This window comes from Dermochelys coriacea, chromosome 2 (genome assembly GCF_009764565.3).
Source record: "Dermochelys coriacea isolate rDerCor1 chromosome 2, rDerCor1.pri.v4, whole genome shotgun sequence".
Classification (NCBI taxonomy): domain Eukaryota; kingdom Metazoa; phylum Chordata; order Testudines; family Dermochelyidae; genus Dermochelys; species Dermochelys coriacea.
The window spans coordinates 120076192-120101051 of NC_050069.1; the positions used below are offsets into that span (position 1 = coordinate 120076192).

At 39.8% G+C, this 24860-nt stretch overlaps 1 protein-coding gene across 4 annotated transcripts in view; it reads right to left on the minus strand.

Annotated features, from left to right (window-relative positions):
- Positions 1 to 18710: 18710 nt before the first annotated feature.
- Positions 18711 to 24860, minus strand: part of CDYL (chromodomain Y like) — a 202813-nt gene continuing 196663 nt past the window's right edge. For all 4 annotated transcript variants that reach the window (XM_043508381.1, XM_043508380.1, XM_043508379.1 and 1 more), the window contains 2 exons: positions 21883 to 22026; positions 18711 to 20378 (listed from right to left, as the gene is read on the minus strand). In XM_043508381.1, coding sequence (XP_043364316.1) covers positions 20220 to 20378; positions 21883 to 22026 — 303 coding nt within the window. In that variant the 3' untranslated portion in view covers positions 18711 to 20219. The remainder of the gene's footprint in view (positions 20379 to 21882; positions 22027 to 24860) is intronic.

A 24860-nucleotide genomic window follows, 5' to 3' on the forward strand; every position in this document is an offset into this window, starting at 1 on the left:
ATCAGCCTGAGAAAATATACATAAGTAAAAGTGCCTGGAGATTGTATTACTATTTGCCTAAGTCTCTGGAAAATGAGAGGCTACATAATTTAGGAGATTTCTATCCTGCAAACTTTTAAAACTAGTAGATCTCATTCCCTTCCTTGTTGTTTTTTATTCATAGACTGGAAAAGAATTACAAGTTTTCCTGCTTTTTTCTCCCAACTCCCAATCAATTTCTCAACATTGAGTGAATTAGTCCAAATGAAGAAAATATTCTTTGTGCCTGCAGAAAATGCTACTGCTGTCAAAACTGGTTTAGCGTGTCACAGACTCTTATTACCAGGTACTTAGCTAGTGACTTCCACCAGTTCAGCAGTGTTACTTTCTTTAAAGTGACTATCACCAGCAAACAGGTACTGCTTGAATGGTTCGCCTCCAGCACTGAAATTTATTATGGGTGACTAATAGATGGTCATGTCCTAGCTGCAGAATCTTGTTCAGCAGTTAGGAATCCACCTTTGTACTTTGGTTTGAGAATATTGGCAATAAAATGAGGTGGAATAAATACTTGATCCATCCGCTTCTTTACTGCCTGCAATGTAACTCTGTTGTTGGGTCTGTCTTTCTTCAGTGTCTCTTGATGTTCTTGCCAAATTTCAACAGCATCAGCAATACAGCAGCAATCTTTCTACAGTTTGTCCAAGGCTATGGAACCATGCTAATATACTGAAACCTATCTTCTACTTTTCTCTTTAGTCTGACGTTGATTAGTTTGGTTGTGAAAGTTCCATCTATTCTATGTGAATAAAACCAAAAAATTGTCATCAGAATAGGCCAGCTTTTAATCAATAGCTCAAAACAGTCAGCTGCAGAATTCTATTATATGTCGTTGGGGCTAATTAATTTGGTTCCTCCTGTTCCCTTCAGCAAAACTGAAGTGAAGTGGCTGTTATGCAAAGATTTTTCAACTTCAATAGCATTTTCCTTTATTTCTGGAATTGTAGTTATGTCTTTGGCTAAAAGGTGCATGAAATTAGCACCGCACCCCTCTGCTATAAGTTTCAGGTTCCCTTAATGATCTTTTTCTAGATTTCTTCTCATATTTATTACATTTGCAGTAGGGCAGCTGATTAATCCCAGTTAACTCACATGATTAACTCCAAAAATGTAATTGTTAGTGAAAAAAAAATTAGTCGTGATTAATCGCTCTGTTAAACAATAGAATACCAATTTAAATGTATTAAATATTTTGGATGTTTTTCTACATTTTCACATATATATTGTATTCTATGTTGTAACTGAAATGAAAGTGTATATTTTGGATTACAAATATTTGTACTGTAAAAATGATAAAAGAAATAATATTTTTAAATTCACTTCATACAAGTAGTGTAGTACAACCTCTTTGCTGTGAAAGCGCAAAGAAGTAGGACTGAGTGGACTTGCAGGCTCTAAAATTTTACACTGTTTTATTTTTTAATGCAGTTTTATTTGTACATAATTCTACATTTGTAAATTCAACTTTAATGATAAAGAGATTGTACTACAGTACTTGTATTAGGTGAATTGAAAAATACTATTTTTTTTTACAGTGCAAATACTTGTGATCAAAAATAAATATAAAGTGAGCACTGTACACTTTCTATTCTGTGTTGTAATTGAAATCAATATATTTGAAAATGTACAAAACATCCAAAATTATTTAAATTAATGGTATTCTATTATTGTTTAACAGTGCGATTAATCACAGTTAGTTTTTTAATCGCTTGACAGCCCCTAATTTGCAGCATGACCCATGACAAAGCTATTCCCTTCACACTTGAATTTTTGTTCATAGTTTACCGCTTTTATTGCTACTACTTTTAAGTATTCTGCTGTATGAATGTAATTCTAAGAGCTCCTCAATGTCAACTGGCAGAAGGCCCACTCATATTGTTACCCACACAACTTTGGGGCTCCCACCCTCTTTCCAGGGCCTAATAGCCTTCTAAAGGTTAATGGGACCTTGTCCCAGTAAAGGAGCCTTTATCACACAGAAAATATTCTTAAACATTCACATGTATTTATTAGCAATTAACAATCAATCAACACAGTACACACACCGAGCATCTAATGCTCACCACTCCCAATAAAACAGACTGTTTCCCAGTGGCCAGTCACGATTCAATCTCATCCAGGGCTCCAGCTTCCACACAGTCTAGTTGTGCAGAGGTTAAAAATCCTACCAGCTATGGTCTTGAGCTGGATCCTGAAATTAAGTTCCAAGGAGCGTGTTTCCCGATGCTCATTATATCGTTAAAATGAGAGTAATTCTTATCAATACAGTATGCAATTATTTTGCTCAAAGCATATCTATGCAAAAACACTAACCAATCATTTTCACTATCCAGGGGTTCACATGCCTAAGACAGCCTGCCTACTCATTAACTTTTGTATTTTTCAAAGTTAGTAAAAATTTCTGAATTTTGTTCGTGGAATACATTTGCAACAGCAAAGCCTTATACTTTTTATTATCAGGAAGAAGCTGCAGAAACTCAAGGCTAGTTTGTCGATTCTCATGACTTTGTGAATATATATCTACCCCCGCTAGGAATGCTGCAGCTGATACTTTCCTATCTGCCTGCCTACGCCAAGGCTGAACGCTCCTGACTCTCTAGTTTTTTGTTTCCAACTTATGGTGGCTGAACAAAGCAGGTGGCTGCAGGTTATGCTAAATCCATAGGCTGAGAGTCATGTCAAGTCTAGGCCTCTTATTACAATATCGGGCTTGACACACTCACTATCCCCCAAAATTTTGCTGTCATAGATACCTTACAGGATACCTTTTGGATATTACAGTGGTTCTCAAACTAGGGTCACCGATTGTTCAGGGAAAGCCCCTGGCGGGCCGGGCCGGTTTGTTTACCTGTCATGTCCGCAGGTTCAGCCGAACGTGGTTTGCCACTCCAGGTCAATGGGGGCTGCGGGAGGTGGCGCAGGCCGACGGATGTGCGGGCCACTCTTCCCGCAGCCCCCATTGGCCTGGAGCGGTGAACCGCAACCAGTGGGATCTGCGTTCAGCTGAACCTGCAGACGTGGCAGGTAAACAAACTGCCCCGGCCTGGCCCAGCAGGGCCTTTCCCTGAACAAGCGGCACCCCTAGTTTGAGAACCACTGAGGTATTACATGTAAATTGGTGACAAGCTGGTACCAAATATCATTGCTTGATGAAAGTACATTTACATATGAGTAGGAGTGTCGATTAATTGCAGTTAACTCACAAGATTAACTAAAAAAAATTAATTGCGATTAAACAAAGCTTTATTTGCACTCTTAAACAATAGAATACCAATTGAAATTTATTAAATATTTTGGATGTTTTTCTATTATTGTTTAACATTCTATGTATTCTATTTAGCAGCACGATTAATAGCAATCAACTTTTTTAATTGCTTGGTTGCCCTACATATGAGGTAAACAAAGCAATCAAGTGTAAAAGAGTTACGTTAGTACACCAGGGGAAAGAGTCTGCATCCCCAAGAGGTGCAGCTGCAAAGCTCTCCCTTGGTGAGGCTGAGGGTTAACACAATGGCTTACGGTTCCTTGAGGAAGTGTCACAGTGAGTGTTTCCAGATTTATGAATTGTTTCTGTAAAATAGACAACCCCATCTTCTGTTATCACACAAGCACTTATTGGATCATTGTGTTCGTTGCTCAGTCAATACCGATTGATGAATTTCCTGTCAATGGTTTTTGCACATATGTTCAATCTCCTTCTCATACACTGTATCCAGCAATGTCTGCTCTGCTGTTGGAGTGTAGCCTGGTCGTAATGATTGAATCATGTCAATTAAATGTTTGTTCTGAACAAGACAAAACGGAGAAATTGTTGCATAAATTAACCAAAGGATCTTTTTGTTTGTGGAGTCTTGCTGGAATTTGCTGGTCCTGATTAAAACCATGGATGAGTTCATACTGGATGATGATGAAGAAAGTCTTTTGGATACAGGTAACTTACTGTCTGATGTTTAATTGCAGGACTTCTGGTGGAACCTGCAGATGACTTTGAAGTTGTAGATATTGCAGATGATGGACATTCATAACCCCATATGTTAAACTGGACTCTGACACACAATAAGTCACTCTCACTCATTGAGTATTAGTCAGTGCACTGTTTTTTTTTTTAAATAAAAGATTGTAAATGAGATTCATTCTAGTACAGCTGTTGTGCCACAGTTTAAATGATAGTTTATTCTAAACCAAGTTTTATAGGGAAAATAATAAATCATAAGGATTATCTAAATCTATTTAAACCATCTCTAGAGAGATACCAAACAACTTGAAGAATTTTTTTTAAGTTAAAATTCATAAATGCCTAATACAACTTTTCTTTTAAAGAGGAAACCTTCACCTTGGATGTTTGTATATACTGAGCAATAAAAAATAATTTCAGAAGTGTAGCCATAACAGTAAAAAATGTAACTGAGAAATGCTTCCACAACAAACTAACATGCCAATTATATTGTGGGCACAAACATTTTTGAAATTCGTAAGTAAGGCCATGAGTTGGTCACAGATTCTGATTTTACGTGACCATACCAAAATCTTAGCCTTTTTCGTAAGCAGTCCCCCGAAAACACAACTATATGGCATGGAAGGCAGTCCATAAGAACGGTGCAAAAATAAATTAACTAACCAGCAGATCCAGATTGTTCAGACATGTCCACATTATCATTGTCAAAACTGTTGCCTTCTGAGGAGCGTTTTTCTTCGTGATATTTCATTCTGACAACCAGCCCTGACATATTTTTGTTGCAGTGTTTACATTTGTCACATGTTCCTTTTTTTTTTTTTTACTCAGTACAGGAATTTCTTAATAATATTCCCAAATAGGATCTTTTTATGACCTGCAGCCAGGGAAGTCCCCAGGTGTTGAAGTCAACACTAGTGGCTGAACTCTGACGAATGCTATCCCTTCTTCCCACAGTGTCCTGCTTTGACACCAGTATTGCCTCTTTCTGGTTGCACATTCTCTGCTCCTTCTCCCTGGGTGTGTAACTCTCCTGCCCCCAGAAAAACAAAAGAACAAACAACAATCCAAGACTCCTGCTCCTGTAACCCACATGCCTTTTGCAGGGCAGTACTTCATTCCTTTAGAGAGAGAGGGGAGGAAACTCATGGATTTCTGTTTGTTTGTATCTCTATATACACATGCAAGGCCATTTACTTGAAGGGCTCAGAACCATCCAGGAATAAAGCTGGTAGTTACTTGGCAGGTCAGTGTTTTTTCTGTAAACTGGAGAGTAAGTTTCCATGGTGGGTGGAGTAAAAAATATTCATAATTTTGAGAACTGAGCCAATCAGAGTTCAGCTAGGGAGATGCTATAAACTAGGAGTATGAGACCACCCAGGTGGTCTCAGTAGATGATCCTGGTGAGATACATGGTGTATTTCCTGTAATCAGAGGCTGGGTCGCACATGCCACAGGTTCAAACCCTTAATACAGTAAATGGCATATTGTGTCATGTTTGTAAACCTAGACCTCAAAAATTAGATGACTTCCTCCTAATCGTTTCTTTATAGAGAAAAGCAGCCTTTAACTCCATTTTTGATAGAGGCTTATGGACCCAGCAGATTTAAATTAAATATTTTAAGAGATTATAAATAGTTTAGGCCTTAAAATATTTTGTATTAAATTCAGATTTCATGGTAAACAGGTTTATTTTTAAGAAGAAAAGTGACTAAATTTTAAAAAAGCTGATTTGTATCCTCCCTGGTACAGAGCCTACAGAAATAGTAGAGGAACAAACACCAAATATTTGACTAATTTCAGGCAGTTTTACTCAGAGTTACTGGGCTAGTTGCTGGACCAGTTCTGCTTGTGGGGAATATAATTGAAGAGTTTGCCTATCCTGGGAAACAGAGTGGTACTTTAAGATGAATGAACTAGAGCTGGTTTTATAAAAAGGAGAGGGGAAAAAAAACTTTTTTCCTCTTGTCATCTTCAGGCTTTGAAATGTTTAAATGATGGATTTTTCACAATTTGTGTGAAAAGTTCATTCTTTTTGCATTGAAAAATCAAACCAGTTCTAGTGCTAACTAAACATATTTTAATTAGCACTTACTGTAGATTCAGCCAGCCATAGTTGTTTTTTGTTTTGTTTTTTGTGTTTTTAAAGTTTTTTTTAAGTATGAACAGGTTATGGTTATCCCTAAGTGGTATTTAAGAAGTTTTTAGTTGAGATATTTTAAAATGCCACTCATTTTAAGTGTAGAGAAACCCAAACAGGGAGGTATTATTATAATTGGACATGAAAGAATTAGATTATCAGTAAATGTTGATTTCACCACACACAGAAACTGACAAAATATTTTCATCAGTGATAAGTGAAATTCACAGGTAGGCAAAGTAAGTAAAATGCTGCTTGAGAACTTATTTAGAGTTTGATTTCAGGATATTTACTTGTGCTGTGATGTTGCCAACTTGTTTTTAACAGTTTTATAAAGCTTTGTGACAGGCTTGTTTGTGTAGTTCTGCTTTCCCTCTCAAGAGATTTCCAGTAGGTTTCAGTGGATAGCTGCCCATACCCCTCTAGGCGCCAAATGCATGAACATGTCCAAATGCATGAAACCGCATTACGGATGCTTAAATTTTTATAAATATCTATCAAACAATGGCCAAATTCAGCAAAGCTAACATAGGGTTGTGAAAAGTGGCACATCCCTGAACCAGTCATGTCCAGCCCAGCAAAAGGGAGCTTTATTCTCCTGTAGGACAGCTTCCAATCCTCTTTTCCTGTCATACTGCTCGGCATAATTCTCTAGTAACGATGCAATTGGTGCTTTCAGTGGCTAATAAAAAGCTAGTCAGAGGGGGGACGTGACTGTGAAACTAGCAGAGTCCTCTTATTTTAGAGATGATGGAGACTACAGTTATCCAGTTCAGTAGAGCTCTTCTAATGTTCATGTCACCAGCTCTATTTGGTTAGCGTGTCAGTTAGTGTATTCTCTTGCACCACAACTGTTTGATTATGCCATGTGCCTGTTTTCCAGAACACAAGAAATATATCTGATTGAAGTAGGGGATGGGAAACTTTCCATTTTTAGAATAGATAAAATCCCATTTTTGAAAAAACGGTGCTCTCCTTTTTGATCCACTACAACCCTCCAAGAGGTTGTGACCCACACATTTGGAATAACTTCTCTATAATATGTATAAGTTCTATTTACAGGAAAAACCACCCTTAGCATGGTCTGATGGCTGGCTTATCTGATGTTCTCTCGCTAAGTGTCAATAGAGGTGGCTGTGATGATGGTAGGCAGCCACTTTTACCAGAGAATTAGTCTTCCTTAGGGGCCTGATGCTCTTAATCTGTTAACCACAAGGTACAGTGTAAAATCCAACTATTTACTCAAGCTGATACCTGAGGAATTGATAAGGGGTATATTTTTACTTTCATTTTGAGATTGAGTCAGTCTATTAATGTTGTGATATTGATCAATTTGTATGGTCTAAAAATTACTTTACGTGCAACCAGCAAAAATGTGGTACACTTCAGGATATTACAGGTCTGTCCATAGGTGGAATGCAAGGTGCTGTACGTGGTGATTGTTGTTCATCATGCCTTTATACAGAAAAAGGTGTGCTATGCTTTTCCCTCTTCCGTTTTAAATAAAATATAGGCTCATACGTACTGTGTGGCTTGCACATCCACATTTCTCACTGAAGCCAACATACCCTTGTTCATGAAACCATAGTTTAGTTCTGTGTCCAGCCTACTCCTGGATGGCTTATCCAGGGAAACACATGTATTTGTTTGTTTGGGAACATAGCCTTAATCCAGAAATTGTTAAGATCTACTCCCTCAGAGAAATTCTTCTATCTGAATAGGATTTTCATGCTAAATATAATGTACTTTTAGATTAGTCATCTTTCCACCTTCAAGATGAATTTATTAGGGTATGTCTACACTATGAAATTAGGTCAAATTCTTAGACGTCGGTTTTGTAGAAAGCGTTTTTATATAGTCGAGTGTGTGTGTCCCTACACAAATGCTCCAAGTGCATGTAGTTGGCGGACTGTGTCCACAGTACCGAGGCAACCGTCGACTTCCGGAGCTTTGCACTGTGGGTAGCTATCCCACAGTTCCCGCAGTCTCCACCACCCATTTGAATTCTGGGTAGAAATCCCAGTGCCTGATGGGGCTAAAACATTGTCGCGGGTGGTTCTGGGTACATATCGTCAGGCCCCCCCTTCCCTCCCTCCCTCTGTAAAAGCAAGGGAAGACAATCGTTTTGCGCCTTTTTTCTTGAGTTACCTGTGCAGACGCCATACCACGGCAAGCATGGAGCCTGCTCAGCTAACCGTCACCGTATGTCTCCTGGGTGCTGGCGGACGTGGTACTGCATTGCTACACAGCAGCAGTTTATTGCCTTTTGGCAGCAAACAGTGCAGTATGACTGGTAGCCGTAGTCAACGTAGTCCTGGATGTTCTTTTAACCGGGCACCTGAGCAAACATGGGAGTGACTCAGCCAGGTCATTTCCCTTGTTTCATCTCATGGAGATTGAGTCCTACCGGCAGTGCACTGTCTTTTAATCTGCAGCTAGCAGAAGACGATGGCCATTAGTCAGACTGCACTGTCTTCTGCCGAGCACCCAGGAGGTGACGTTGGCTAGCGGTCGTACTGCACAGTCTGCTGCCAGCAAGATGTATAAAGATAGATAAAATGGCTCAAAACAAGAAATAGACCAGATTTGTTTTGTATTCATTTTCTCCCCCCTCCCTCCCTCTGTGAAATCAACGGCCTGCTAAACCCAGTTTTGAGTTCTATCCTTGAGGTTTTGACTTCTATCCTTGAGGTGGCCATTCAGTTTCTTGCAAAGCCACCCCCTTTGTTGATTTTAATTCCCTGTAAGCCATATCATCAGTTGCCCCTCCCTCCATCAGGACAACAGCAGACAATCGTTCCACACCTTTTTTCTGTGCAGATGCCATACCACGGCAAGCATGGAGCCCGCTCAGATCACTTTGGCAATTAGGAGCACATTAAACACCACACGCATTATCCAGCAGTATATGCAGCACCAGAACCTGGCAAAGCGAAACCGGGCGAGTAGGCGACGTCAGTGCGGTTACGAGGGTGATGAGGACATGAACACAGACTTCTCTCAAAGCACGTGCCCTGGCAATGTGGGCCTCATGGTGCTAATGGGGCAGGCTCATACCGTGGAACGCTGATTCTGGGTCTGGGAAACAAGCACAGACTGGTGGGACCGCATAGTGTTGCGGGTCTGGGATGATTCCCAGTGGCTGCGAAACTTTCGCATGCGTAAGGGAACTTTCATGGAACTTTGTGACTTTCTTTCCCCTGCCCTGAGGCACAAGAACACCAAGATGAGAACAGCCCTCACAGTTGAGAAGCGAGTGGCAATAGCCATGTGGAAACTTGCAAAGCCAGACAGCTACCAGTCAGTCGGGAATCAATTTGGAGTGGGCAAAGCTACTGCGGGGGCTCCTGTGATGCAAGTAGCCAACGCAATCAAAGATCTGCTGATATCAAGGGTAGTGACCCTGGGAAATGTGCAGGTCACAGTGGATGGCTTTGCTGCAATGGGATTTCCTAACTGTGGTGGGGCCATAGACGGAACCCATATCTGTATCTTGGCATCGGAGCACCAAGCCAGCAAGTACATAAACCGCAAGGGGTACTTTTCAATAGTGCTGCAAGCACTGGTGGATCACAAGGGACGTTTCACCAACATAAACATGGGATGGCCGGGAAAGGTCCATGACGCTCGCATCTTCAGGAACTCTGTTCTGTTTCAAAAGCTGCAGGAAGCGACTTTCTTCCCAGACCAGAAAATAACTGTTGGGGATGTTGCAATGCTTATAGTTATCCTTGGGGACCCAGCCTACCCCTTAATGCCATGGCTCATGAAGCCATACAGAGGCAGCCTGGAGAATAGTCAGGAGCTGTTCAACTACAGGGTGAGCAAGTGCAGAATGGTGGTAGAATGTGCATTTGGATGTTTAAAAGTGCGCTGGCACAGTTTACTGACTCGGTTAGACCTCAGTGAAACCAATATTCCCACAGTTATTACTGCTTGCTGTGCGCTCCACAATATCTGTGAGAGTAAGAGGGAGATGTTTATGGCGGGGTGGGAGGTTGAGGCAAATCGCCTGGTTGCTGGTTATGCACAGCCAGACACCAGGGCCGTTAGAAGAGCACAGGTGTGCAGTGTGCATCAGAGAAGCTTTGAAAACCAGTTTCATGACTGGCCAGGCTACGGTGTGAAAGTTCTGTTTGTTTCTCCTTGATGAAACCCCCCACCCCTTGTTTCACTCTACTTCCCTGTAAGCTAACCACCCTCCCCTCCTCCCTTCAATCACCGCTTGCAGAGGCAATAAAGTCATTGTTGCTTCACATTCATGCATTCTTTATTAATTCATCACACAAATAGGGGGATAATTACCAAGGTAACCCATGAGGGGTGGTGGAGGAGGGAAGGACAAGGCCACACAGCACTTTAAAAGTTTAAAAGTTTAAAACTTATTGAATGCCAGCCTTCTGTTACTTGGGCAATCCTCTGGGGTGGAGTGGCTGGGTGGCCAGAGGACCCCATACTGCGTTCTTGGGTGTCTGGGTGAGGAGGCTATGGAACTTGGGGAGGAGGGCAGTTGGTTACACTGGGGCTGTAGTGGTGGTCTGTGCTCCTGCTGCCTTTTCTGCAGCTCAACCATACGCTGGAGCATATTAGTTTGATCCTCCAGCAGCCTCAGCATTGAATCCTGCCTCCTCTCATTATGCTGCTGCCACCTTTCAGCTTCAGCCCTCTCTTCAGCCCACCACTTACTCTCTTCTGCCCTCCACCTCTCCTCCTGGTCATTTTGTGCTTTCCTGCACTCTGACATTGTCTGCCTCCACGCATTCATCTGTGCTCTGTCAGTGTGGGAGGACAGCATGAGCTCAGAGAACATTTCATCGCGAGTGTGGTTTTTTTTGTCTTCTAATCTTCGCTAGCCTCTGGGAATGTGAAGATCCTGTGATCCTTGAAACACATGCAGCTGGTGGAGAAAAAAAAGGCACAGTGGTATTTAAAAAGACACATTTTATAGAACAATGGGTACACTCTTTCACGGTAAACCTTGCTGTTAACATTACATATGTAGCACATGTGCTTTCATTACAAGGTCACTGTTTGCCTCCCCCCACCACGTGGCTAACAGTGGGGAACATTTCTGTTCAGCCACAGGCAAACAGCTCAGCAGGAACAGACACCTCTGAATGTCCCCTTAAGAAAAGCACCCTATTTCAACCAGGTGACCATGAATGATATCACTCTCCTGAGGATAACACAGAGAGATAAAGAACGGATGTTGTTTGAACAGCAGCAAACATACACTGCAATGCTTTGTTCTACAATGATTCCCGAGTATGTGCTACTGGCCAGGGGTGGTAAAGTGTCCTACCATGGTGGATGGAATAAGGCTGCCTTCCCCAGAAACCTTTTGCAAAGTCTATCCAGAAGAGCGACAAATGCCAGGGCAAATTAATTATTAAACATGCTGGCTTTTAAACCTTGTATAGTATTTTAAAAGGTACACTCACCAGAGATCCCTTCTCTGCCTGGTGGGTCAGGAAGACAGCCTTGGGTGGGTTTGGGGGGTACTGGCTCCAGGTCCAGGGTGAGAAACAGTTCCTGGCTATTGGGAAAACCGGTTTCTCCGCTTGTTTGCTGTGAGCTATCTACAACCTCATCATTATTGTCTTTCTCGTTTCCAAAACCTGCTTTTGTGTTGCCTCCATCTCCATTGAAGGAGTCAAACAACGCGGCTGGGGTAGTGGTGGCTGAACCCCCTAAAATGGCATGCAGCTCATCATAGAAGCGGCATGTTTGGGGCTCTGACCCAGAGTGGCCGTTTGCCTCTCTGGTTTTCTGGTAGGCTTGCATCAGCTTCTTAATTTTCACGCAGCACTGCTTCAGGTCCCTGTTATGGCCTTCATGCCCTGGGACATGTTGACAAATGTTTTGGCATTTCGAAAACTGGAACGGAGTTCTGATAGCACAGATTCCTCTCCCCATACATCGATCAGATCCCGTACTTCCCGTTCGGTCCATGCTGGAGCTCTTTTGCGATTCTGGGATTACATCATGGTTACCTCTGCTAATGAGCTCTGCATGGTCACCTGCAGCTTGCCACACTGGCCAAACAGGAAATGAAATTCAAAAGTTCGCAGGCCTTTTCCTGTCTAGCTGGTCAGTTCATCTGAGTTGAGAGTGCTGTCCAGAGCAGTCACAATGGAGCATGCTGGGATAGCTCCTGGAGGCCAATACCATCTAATTGCATCCACAGTACCCCAAATTCGATCCAGCAAAACCAATTTCAGCGCTAATCCCCTTGTCGGGGGTGGAGTAAGGAAATTGATTTTAAGAGCCCTTTAAGTTGAATAAAAGGGCTTCATCATGTGGACGGGTGCAGGGTTAAATCGATTTAACGCTGCTAAATTTGACCTCAGCGCCTAGTGTAGACCAGGGCATAGTTGCTTCAAAGAATCAACCTAATTAAAGACTTTTAGTTGTAGTGGTTGCTATCTCCCTAACTGTGGGGCACTCCCCTGCAATCTTATTTTGTCCCTTGTAATAAGGATAGCTATCTGGCTGAAATGGCATTCACAGCATGTGCATTGTCCTCTTGCTCCCCAACTTGTGTACGAGCCTCAGGCTATTTCCTTCTGACGGATACACTTTTATGCATTAAACACACTGACATCTGCTGTAACAGAGGCAGAGATGAGGACAATGTTTAAAAACAAAAGTGCTGATAACCATTCACTTTACTTGCACCTCCCTCACAGCAGAGAAGACAAGAATTGAATGAGTGTTGAAACTAACCTGCCTCATAACCTCTACTTGGTCAGGTTGGAGGCATATTGTAGGGAATGTGCACTGCATGTACAACCTGTGCTACAATTGTTTTGTGGGGAAAACATGACTTCTTGTGCCAGCTGCGTCTTTCATTTGGGTTTAAGTGTTTGCTAGTTTTCTAGAATAGACATTTATGAGCTGTCCAAATATGGATACAGGATACAAGTCTAGGCCTAGCTCTGCTCTTTGTGAAATCACATTCGTAAGGATCTTTTAGCATCCTCTTTGAGATATTGAAAACAGTCCTGCTGAGAGACAAACCACATATCTTATATGCCCAATATTTCAGGGATCTGGAAATTTGTGCCAAGGAGCTGAAATTCCCTAAAGCAAGAGAGATTAAAGGAACCAAATTCATGACCTGTGGAATGCTTGTGCAGGCCCTGGGGGAATGCAGATGCTAGGTATCTTGCTTTAAAAAACAAAAATGCAGTGGGGAGCGGACAGTCTTCTCTCTTGGAGGTGCTGGCTCTGCTTCATTTATAGCCCAACCCTAAGAAATTATTGATCAAAGTGCTTGGGGTTGTATAGATCGGGCACATTAGAGGACTGAATGAATGCATTAAGGACATGACAGTCCTAGACAGAAGGAGAACGGTGATTTGCTGCCTCTAGCCCTTACTCCTGTGTTGGTTATGGATGGTGCCAATAGCTGCTTTGGAATATTGTCCTGCTCCTGCATCATCTGCTCAGTGGTGCATTAGGCAAAGTCCAATGCTGAGTTGAGCCAGCTTTGATTTCTGTAATACAGTGCCCTCAGCCTCTGGGTATTTACACTGTCCCCATAGCAGTGAGGCACGCTGTTGAGTCTGTGTTGACAGGCAGACCGTAATTCAAAAATGGCACAAGGTTTTTTTTGGTTCAATCCACAGCATTACTTGTCGGTATCTACTAACTCCCCTCTTCTGTACCCCCAACAAAAGAAACCTCCTATCTAGATTGTAGCTGGCCCCTACATAGTTGCCCGAGAGGAGGGGGTTGGGTTATGGAACAAAAAGCCAGTGCAAACAGTGGTGTGGATCCTACTCTAGATGTGCATGAGCCTCATGCAGACAAGATGGGAATCTTTGAACAGGTATGAAGTTGAGCCATGCCTGCCCCCTGTGGATATAAAAGGCAACTGCAACTGTCCCTTAATTCCCTGTACATGTGGTAGTGAGAGAGAGCCAGAGTGTGTCGATCTGCTACCCCTTAACACTTTGCTATAAATTTTCATAGTTAGGGTGAATTCCCAATATATCCCCATCTTGTTTTTTTTTCTTACAACTTTTCCTTATTTTTATTAAACACCCCCCTCACCCCACCTCCAAAATCAAAACAACCCTATCTAAATCTTTCCCCTCTGCTACAAGTGCTGGATGGTTTCAGAGCCTTTCAGGAGCTGGTCTTACAACTTACTGACACACTGGAGATGTAGACCTCACTGATCAAGGGAAAAGGCCCATAAATAACTTGGTATCTTCTGCTCTGGGAAGGTTAGCAATACCTATTAATGAAGACCATTTGGAGCCAGCTAACAACCTTTGGCAGACCCCTACTATCCTTGCTCCAACTAGCAAGCAAGCATAAAACAGATCAAATGCTACAGAAGGGCATCTACACACATTGCGTGGAGCTCTGCTGCTCTCTACAATCCAGGAGAAAGCTGGACAGCCTGGTCCATCAAAAGCTACTCTCTGAGATAGACTCTAAAAAGCTGGATCTCTGGGATGAAAGTTTACTCTCTGCTTCACTCCAGCTATACATCTTGAATTGTCAAACACCACAGCAAGGAGGGCTTCCTGGCTTCAGGCATGGGGTAGTTCCACCAAAGTACAAAATACTTTGAGAATACTGACCTATTAGACAGAAGAAGCCCTACGTTCATTAAGAGACTCTAGGCTACTTTGGGATCACTAAACATTGATATCCTGGCCTCAAGATGTTGGTCCTTCTGGTACCATTCTCAGACCAAACAAAGAACAGTGATCATTCTTAGAAAAAGAGACCCATATTCTCACAAAAGAGACCACCATATTCTCAATCACTACCATGCTGCAATGTGATGGCCATATGAGAGACATTCCCAAACCTTATCTTGATAAACTGAAAAGGAACCCTAGAGAAGGTACCTCTGCAATTCGGAGAATGATTTCTACTTCCCATATTTCCTTATTCCAAAGAAAAAAGCAGAGCTTTATCCTGAGAAGACTGAACTAGTATATACACTCTCAGATTCAGGATGGTGACAAAGTGTGTCAGTAGTTAATTAGTGGCTGATAAGACTCTTCAATCCCATCTACCTGACTGCCACCTAGAGTGGGATCCAAACAACAACAAAAAGTTACTTTACCTTTGCAGTAATTGTGGTTCTTTGAGATGTTGTCAGAGGGGATATCATGACCTGCCCTCCATCCCCATTCTTTGTTTGTTGAAATTCAGAATTTCAGAGGGACTCAAGGGACTGAGTAAAAGAAGGTTGAGGGGAGATATGATTACTCTCTATAAATATATCAGAGGGATAAATACAGGAGAGGGAGAGAAATTATTTAAGCTCAGCACCAATGTGGACACAAGAACAAATGGGTATAAACTGGCCACCAGGAAGTTTAGACTTGAAATTAGACGAAGGTTTCTAAGCATCAGAGGAGTGAAGTTTTGGAATAGCCTTCCAAGGGAAGCAGTGGGGGCAAAAGACCTATCTGGCTTTAAGATTAGACTTGATAAGTTTATGGAGGAGATGGTATGATGGGATAATGTGATTTTGGTAAGTAATTGATCTTTAAATATTCAGGGTAAATAGGCCTAATCCCCTGAGATTGGATATTGGATGGATGGGATCTGAGTTACCCAGGAAAGAATTTTCTGTAGTATCTGGCTGGTGAATCTTGCCCATACGCTCAGGGTTTAGCTGATGGCCATATTTGGGGTCTGGAAGGAATTTTCCTCCAGGGCAGATTGGAAGAGGCCCTGGAGGTTTTTCACCTTCCTCTGTAGCATGGGGCACGGGTCACTTGAGGGAGGATTCTCTGCTCCTTGAAGTCTTTAAACCATGATTTGAGGACTTCAATAGCTCAGACATAGGTGAGGTTTTTCGTAGGATTGGGTGGGTGAGATTCTGTGGCCTGCGTTGTGCAGGAGGTCGGACTAGATGATCAGAATGGTCCCTTCTGACCTTAGTATCTATGAATCTATGACTATTGAGCCACTCTGCCTTTCATGCCCTCAGGTAGAAGTTATGGGAGGGGTGGAGGGAGCAGGTTTGGCCCAAGGGACACTGATGTTCAGAGACTCCAATCTCGATGTGCAAGAGGTATATGCACATCTGGAGTGAGCAAAACATCTTAACAGCAGCAGTTACTGCAAGGTACATAACCATTCTTTCTGTAGTTCACTGGGAGGGAAGCAAAACCTGAGTGTGGCCCTTAGAAGCTAAATCTGAAGTGTCAGACTCAGGTAATTTGTTTGAGATTTATTTACCACTGTAAATGCATACACAGCTTTACAAAAATAGGTAAAATGTATGCTAGAAAAAGAAGGCATCATTACCAAAAGAGGAATGCATGGAGAAAACAGATTTAAAATGTCTTGGGTCACTTTTTACACTCTATACCTGGTTTATGGGAACTAGGAGGATGTCTCTGTCCTCATAGCTACCAGTTCACTGGTTCTTACATAGGAGAACAAACTCTGCTTTGATCAGCTTTATTAGATGGTATGGGTTCCTGAATAATTTGCTGTGGAGATCTGCTGGGAAATAAGCCAAGGTAGAGATTTTTCAGAATAGTTAAAGGTACAACTCTAGATTAGGCCAACTTAAATTCAAATACCTGCTGGGAAATACTGGCTGGAAAACTAACCTTGCACATGTCTCCTTGCAAACAAATAATTCTTGCGGAAGGCTAGAAAACTCACTCACTATTGAAAATTCTCTCAAAGAAACACAGGCGTTTCTGGTGAACTCCTAATGGGATGAGAGAGGTTCTCTGGGGAAGAGGCTCCAGACTTACTGTGCTGAGATGCCTCCTAAATTGATCCACACTTTGAGCACCAGTCCAGTTTTGTGAGGAATACGTGATACTTCTGAAAAAACACATGCCTTGAAGTGTCTGTGTCAAACCCGCTCTGAGTGTTATTAAACAAGTGGGAAAACAGGTGTGCCACTTTGCTGGATATGGCTTTGACTTTACATTCATTTAATAATTGAGGCACTCATTCTAAATCACAAGGAGGAAAAGCTCAAGGTGTGTAAGTATCTACAAGCTTTTGATTTGGAGGCAAATGCACAAAACAGGAAAAAACCTATTTCTAAGCTGCAACTTTCCCCAAATTGTTAATTTGCAATCTTTTTTTTAGAAGCCAACTTTCATAAAATTGTGTATCAAATTCCATTTTTGTAATAATTTGTTGGAGGTAAGTCTGCAGTGCCCAGCCTCTGCCTACACATGCACATATATGTGTGCAGGTGTTAACATTTGCACATTCAAAACTTATTAGACCCATAGGTTTTTGCAAGTATTTTTAAAAAAAGTTACTGACAAATATGTACACAGGCAAACTTCAAATTTAGTGCACTAGCCAATACATACACAGAGAGAGAAATCTACATCTAAATGTGAGAATGTGGGAGATACATTGCATCTGAATCTCCATTCTCTCCAAAGTTTTAATCGAGTTTCTTTTGACTTTGAAGGGAGAGAAGAATCAGCCTAGCAGAGACAGCTTTTTCTCTAGATAGTTTGGTATATAGGCAACAGTGTTATCTCAAAGTATAAAAGCACGTTTTTTGATGACGCTTGACAGTTTATATGTAGGTGCTGCTTGTGACATTGAGTAGGAATTGTCATAATTACAATATGAACGACTGGGATAGAGTCCCTGCTGTTTATAAACAAACAGCATAATAGCCAGAACCCATTAATCCCCAAACACATTTTGGAGAGCTGGATTTGAGCATCAATTTAATCTCACTTTAATTATTTTAATCACATCTCAATTTCAGGGTTTTCTTTTATGGGTCACAATATCTGATCATTCATTTTCTTGTGGCTCTTAAAAGTGACACGTGGTCAGAATATTATGAAGGTTAGAGGAGCATCCCATAGAACAAAGGGTCAGGTTTGTAATCATATGTATGTGAAACGGGTTGTACACATGACCAGCATGTTTAGATAAAGTTCTGCAGGCAGCTTAGGGTGTGTGCACGCATGGGCATACAGGATGTTGACAGGTCGGTCACCCTATCCAAGGGAGGTTGAGTTCGTTTGATTACTATGGTGTAGCAAAAGTGGGATTCCTTTCCATTTGAATCGCCTGTGAGCATACTGGAAGAATTACTGACCTGATCCTTATTTACATTAAGGCCCCTTTACAATACCATGGCAGCATAAAGGAGCATAGAGATGCAATATATACCCACCTTAAGGCTTATTTAGAATGACAGAGGAGTGTAATGAGTATCTGGCTGAAATTCTATAAATCAGAATCTGGTCTAGCATGCTGGGTTTCTTCTCTCCCTTCAATCTGATCACCTCCAAACAAATTTCAGTTACTGGTTTGTAGAACTGGTGGGAAAAACTGTATTCTACCCTTTTGAAATGCCTAGGAAGCCAATCATAAACAGATTAGTCTTTTGGAGATAGAGGGAAAACAGAATACATGAAGCTATTCTAACAGAATGGTTTACAGCAGAGACTCCACTTCACACTGAGGGGAAACTGTAATAGATTAAAGCATTAAACTTTCATTGCTGTAATACCATCACTTACAGGGTTTTTTAAAGATGGGAGAGTCTGTTATCTTGGAAGCTTATATTTGAAAAAGAGGACAGAGAGAAACCCATTTAAAATGTGTTAAGAAATATTAGTTTTATTTTAACCAGTTTTCACAGCTGAATATTTATTCTATAAAAACTTTACAGATTGTACAGTTTATATATAGTTCAAACTACTAGAACAAAAGTAGGTCCCACAGATGCAAAAATACTGTACCAATCCAAGATAAAAGCAATTTACATAGTGTACAGCTCTCCACCAGGAAGGGAGGTGGTCAGTTCCAAGTATAAACTTCAAAACTGTACAAAAATAAGGTTTGATTTTTCATTCTTCATAATACATTCAATAAGATTGCAAGCACAGATACCCTAGTAATAGTAGATATCTGCAGTCAGGAATCAGTAACCAGTCCTGAAAGGAATGCAAAATAGGTCTATTTACACAGGGCACTCTTTTACACCATATTGTGTATATATAGTGTATATTTAAAATAATAAAAAAGCATTGACAAAGAACATTAAACATCTAATATAAGGTAGTTTTTTATAAAAAGAGTTTTTGTATGCAATAGTGTGCCAAAAGAATTTTAACTTATTTAAATAAAATATATTCTAAGTGAACCTAAAATGCATTTTTGGTGTAATACATCAATTAATCCAGCAAATAGAAAAAACCATACTGTGTATAAAGTAGTATTCTCACCCAGCAACAGAAGCACTTATGTAGTTATTAAAAAAAAATCAAACTATTTAAAGAACACTAAAACTAACTTATAACTTAGGATATTCATATACATAAGATATTCAGTGATTCACTAATACTGCAAAACAAGCTTTTTTCCCCCCCAAGAGACAGTGGTTTCTTTATGCTATCTAGGTAAGCATTAGACAAGTTCCCCCCACAAAAAAGGGGTTGAGTGTTTTCTTAGCATAGCTCCTGAGCACACTCTTTTTGGGATATTTATCTAATTAAATCTTTCATTACAGGGTTTTATTCTCAAACAAAAAAAATTTAGAATGTTCCATTAGTTGAGGTATTTCAACCTTCTTCTGAGATCAAGACAATGCCTTATCTTAAGCCACTTGTTGGGCTGTGAAAATAGGGGCTGGCTAATACCCGTTTCAATTCTGTATTTTAGTGAAGGGGGGAAGCATTATTCAGACTTCCCTGCCACACAGAAAATAATACAACACAATTCACTCTTCCTCCCCACCCCCATTCTTTCTGATATAGTACTAGCCAATGATAACAAAAACTAGAGCCTCAAAGAGATGTTTGGTAGTGCACTCCATTATAATTTTTAGTTTGTGTATATAAAGATATATATATATCTATATCTATACATCTATATATATATATATATATATCTATAGCTATAGGGAGAATTTTTTGTTCGTTTCTTTTTTAAGATACAGTACTTTACAACCTCTTGACAATAAGTGTGAGGGTCTTTCCAATCCCATCCCCAAGCTTTGAGCTATGGGTGACTTGGTAACAGGTTTTCAAAATAAAATTGGGGCATTTTTATGCCCCAGATGTCCAGGTAAATACAATTCCAGTGTCAGTGCACATCTCATCAGAACTCATCGATTTTCCTTTGCAGGTATTTTAACATAGAGTCCATCCCTTGTGCAGAGCCCCAGATTTTCTTTAAAGCTTCACATTCCTTGTCATTTGCTTGTTCTAAGTCCACCTTCATTATATTACGGACTAAAGCTTTGGATTCTTCAAGCACCTGTAGCACAAAAACCACAAATGATATTAGTAATCTGTGTGCTAAATGTTTGTTAGTAAAGTGGAATAGTCACCTGTAGATATATGTGGGCAAATCCCAATATTGCTAAGAGAAATTACGCACATGAATCTAGGGGACAATATGTCCCAAATCGAGCAGTTACTTTTCCATAAACTAATACAGGAGCTTCTTCATTCTCTGCCAGATCAAAGCGGAAATATTTGAGTATGAACCAAATAAATGAAAAACTTGAAGGGTTTCAAGATTATCCTGTTACCATAAAAATAAGACTTTGTAGCTGGTGTTAAAAGGGATAGAAGTCATTATAACAACTTGGTAAATTCTGATCACAACACTGTGTTTTCCAGGATTGTCCGAATTATAACCTGGTAGGCCTTAAATCTAAAGAACAGCTTTTTTATTTTTAATTCAAATTCCATAGGCTGCTTTTAAATGCTAAAGTTGATAATTTTTAGATTATTCATCAATCCTTCTCCGAAAACAAAGACTTCACAAGAGCAGAAACTGATGTTGATTTTGAAGATTGAGACTATCTAGGAGTTTAAAATATACTTTACATTTTGATAAAACTCCAGCTGAGAAACTGCCACCTGTGTACAGGAGCAGGAAGGCTTCTGTATCTTCTTACTACTTGTATCTCTCTGAGTTTAACCTAATTTAATGGAATGTATAAGAACTTTATACTCATGATTCTTATGTACAGGTATATAAAGAATAGTCTTTTGATATGTGATAAAATGTTTGTAAATATTTAAGTTACATTATGTAAGTGAGTCTTTGATGTGAAAGTAGTGGAGTCTGTTCTTTCTTTCTAGGGCAAATGAAGTGCTGACCCCAAAAGCTACTTTGAGCAGGTATGTAATTAAGGGACTGAAACTGTTAGTACTTAAAGATGGTTAAAAAATTCTCCTCTCCCACCCTGGTTTTATTACTATTTATAGCCAGCTGTTGAGATGAAGGAAAAATCATGGATTATTTTCCATCCAAATTTGGAAACTTCAGTGTAGTTTGTTTTCTGACAGATTTTATTGACTACACTATTGCTACTGTTAAACACAGAGGAGTTAGCCACACTGTGGTGTTAAAGCAAAGACTCTTCTCTTCCTCTCCTCCCCTACCCCCGCCCTCAAATACACCTGCCATTAATTTCTGTATTTCTGCTCAGTTCTTATGGCAGCTATTTAAATTTTTAATTTGGAGATAGCTAGTATTATTCTCTTTCTATGTGGAGTTAATAACTTAGATTTTGCCTTGTGTTCTTAATCCTAGAATCTATTCAGCCTGTGATAATTTGAGAGGTTTCTCTCTCCTTGACTTCTTTATTCTTTAATGATAATATTGGAATGTGGTATTAAAACTTTGTGCTCCAATCTACATAATTTATCTCAAGTACTCCTTGTGAATTGTTTCTAGAAAGATGAGTGAATGATGTAGTTCATTATTAATCTATTTATAAAATGGAAGAAAATAAAATGAAACTTACAACTGAATTACATGTGACAAGTTCCTTAATTCGAACCATTACTTCCTGTGTGAATGTTCCCGGCCAAAACACTTGAGATACCAATCCTTTTGCACAAGCTTCCTGCGCAGTCAACTTCCTTCCACTGAATAACATTTCATTTGCCTGAGGGGATAAAAAGTTATTTCTGATATGAAATGTAATGACAAAAGAAAAGTTTAAAAGAAAATGTTAATAAAATGCCTGCACTAGTTGGGATGCTTGGTTGTACTGTAACTCTCCAGTGTTAATCCAAATACATCAGTAATACATAAAAAAGAAAATAGATGTAAAATTGTTGTATTGCCAGCTATCATAACTCAGTAGTTAATCAGAGATGGGTCTGTGATTAAATAAGAAATCACCAGATAAATACTTGAGAAAAGTCATACTTTTTCCATTCATGAATGGTTAAGATGTAATTCACTTTAAATAGTGCTATTTTTAACTCATACTAAAAATAAATCGTAATTAGATAGCAACATTTAAAAAAATCTGAAAAACAGATGGAAATGATTACAAGTGGCAGTTTGATGTATTTCCTGTGTTTGATTAGTTTTAGTGGTTTAATTTTTACTTCTGCAGCGCTAACAAACAGTAACATTCCTCCACAGTTCATCATTCAGTTGACTCATTTTCTGTGTTGGAAGAAAGCACATTTAAGTCATGCAGCAACAAATTTTTCAGCTTAAAAATGTTACCACTGAGACTTTAAATATTTAAATTGTGATATTCTTACAGGGCCTAATCCCAAAGTCCACTGAATTCAGTAGGAGTTTTTCAAGCAACTTGAATGAGCTTTTAATCCAGTTCATAGTATTTCCTCCTTTCTATTTACCTCATACAGATGTTGTTTTAATACTTAAATTAAAAACAGCTGTTTTGAGAGTAGGTGGATAGAACTTCTGTTCTTTCTGAACCTTTGAGGCCTCGTTTTAAATAGTATTTTTATCAAATGGATTATAGGCATGGAATGAGAAAATATATTGGAGTACAGGATAATTCTCTCACGCAGGAATTAGTGCACTATTATAAATAGTGTGTATTATTTTCTAATGTTAAATACACCTATGCTAATAAGGTAAAATGTATTATTTGCCTGTTAGTCCCTGATCCTGCAAACACTTAATTTTAAGCACAAATATTTCTATCTTTTAACATTCTAGTCCATTCTTAGTAGGTGCTGCATTGATAGTCCTTCTTTAATACTGAGTTTCTACTTTCTACATTAAAGGAAATCACAAGGCTATTGAGTAAATTTATTTGCAACTGAAACATTACTCAATGACAAGGCCATTGTATCAGAGCTCATGGAATACCGAGAAGAAATACAAGATGGATCTGACAGATTTAGCATTTCTTAAGTGCCAAGCATTATTCAACCACTTATCTTAAGACTTTCATCCAAGGATCTCAAATAACTTTCAAATAACTTACAAATCACTATCCCCATTTTACAGATGGGGAAACTTAAGGCCCAGAGTGATTAAATGACAATGATACAGTGAAATAAAAGATCTGAGTTCTATTACTAACAAATAAAGTTACTGATGCCCAGTCCACTAGACACACAGACTACACCATGTGTTGAAAGATTTCATAGAATAGTTTCACTGTATTTGCATTTCCAAAGGAAGACACTATAAAAAGATTTCCATCTCAAGTTGCAGAAAGGAAGCTATGAATCATGTACAAAAAGAGAAAGTGTTGGGTACATCCACCTATAAATCCACCTTGTGTAAAAAGTTTATGAACCTGTTTGCAAAATTGGAAAGTATATTTGTGATTGACAAAACTGTAGCTAAATAGAGTTATAGTCCATGATGCAACATTCTTATCTTATAGCACTTGATGTCAAGTGAACACATCAGGAAAAAGAAGCATCTTTTGCGAGAAAGAACAAAGTGAAGACTTCTGAACCAACATTGAGTTTACTTTTTGTAATTACAAATCTACTTGGGAGTTTATAAATGTAATGTGTCTAATTATTTATCATCTGTGGCAGTGTATGAATGCCAGAGTGACTTTTCATTCTTTTGGAACCTGATAGATCTGGCTGAGCTCTTTCAACAAGAAATAGTATATAAAGAACTGTAATGAAAAATGTTTTGGTCATGTTAAATCTCATTTACAAGCTACAAAACAGCAGACACTCCAACTTGAAATAAGCACTCAGTAGTGTTATGGTTTGACAGATTTTGAAGGGGAATGCATTCTGCTATGGGCTGGCACTTAATTCTTGATCTAGCTCCAATACATGCCAAAAAGTTAACAGCAATTTGACCAGAGTCCTGCTGTCAACAACATTCTGCAAACACCTGTATTTCTGCTCTGAAAATGGACAGCACTCTTGGCCATTTCCCACAGAAATAGAATAAAATGTAAAAAGTAACAACACAACACGTTTCACTAACCCATTGAGTGGTAAGTTCTCTTTTGGGTACATCCACACAGAGCAACAAAACAAAACAGCAGTGGGTCTGAGCCCAGGGCTCTAGACTCAGGTTCAAGCTATGTGCTAAGGATAACTCTAGACATTCAGGCTCAGGCTCTGAAAGCCCCTTTCTCCCCAAGATTCAGAGCCCAAGCCCAAATGGCTACACGGCTATTTTTAGCATCATAGCGCAAGCCCAAGGCTGTAGAGCTGGGCTCTGAGATTCACTGCCATGGGGCTTTTTTGCCACATAGACACACTATTCCTTCATTCCTCTGTTTCCTGCTCATTCTGTTCCAATTCCTCTCTCCATTTTATCCTTATTTTTAAAAAATCCGATTAGCACATGATCCCCTCTCCAGACAATTATAAACATGATCCTAGGGGACAATATGTTCTAGAACGTAGTTATTTTTAAAAAAAAATACAATAATATAGGAATTGCTATACTGGATCAGACCAATGGTCCATCTAGTCTAGTATTCAATCTCTGGTTAGCCAGAACCAGCTGATTTAAGAATCATTT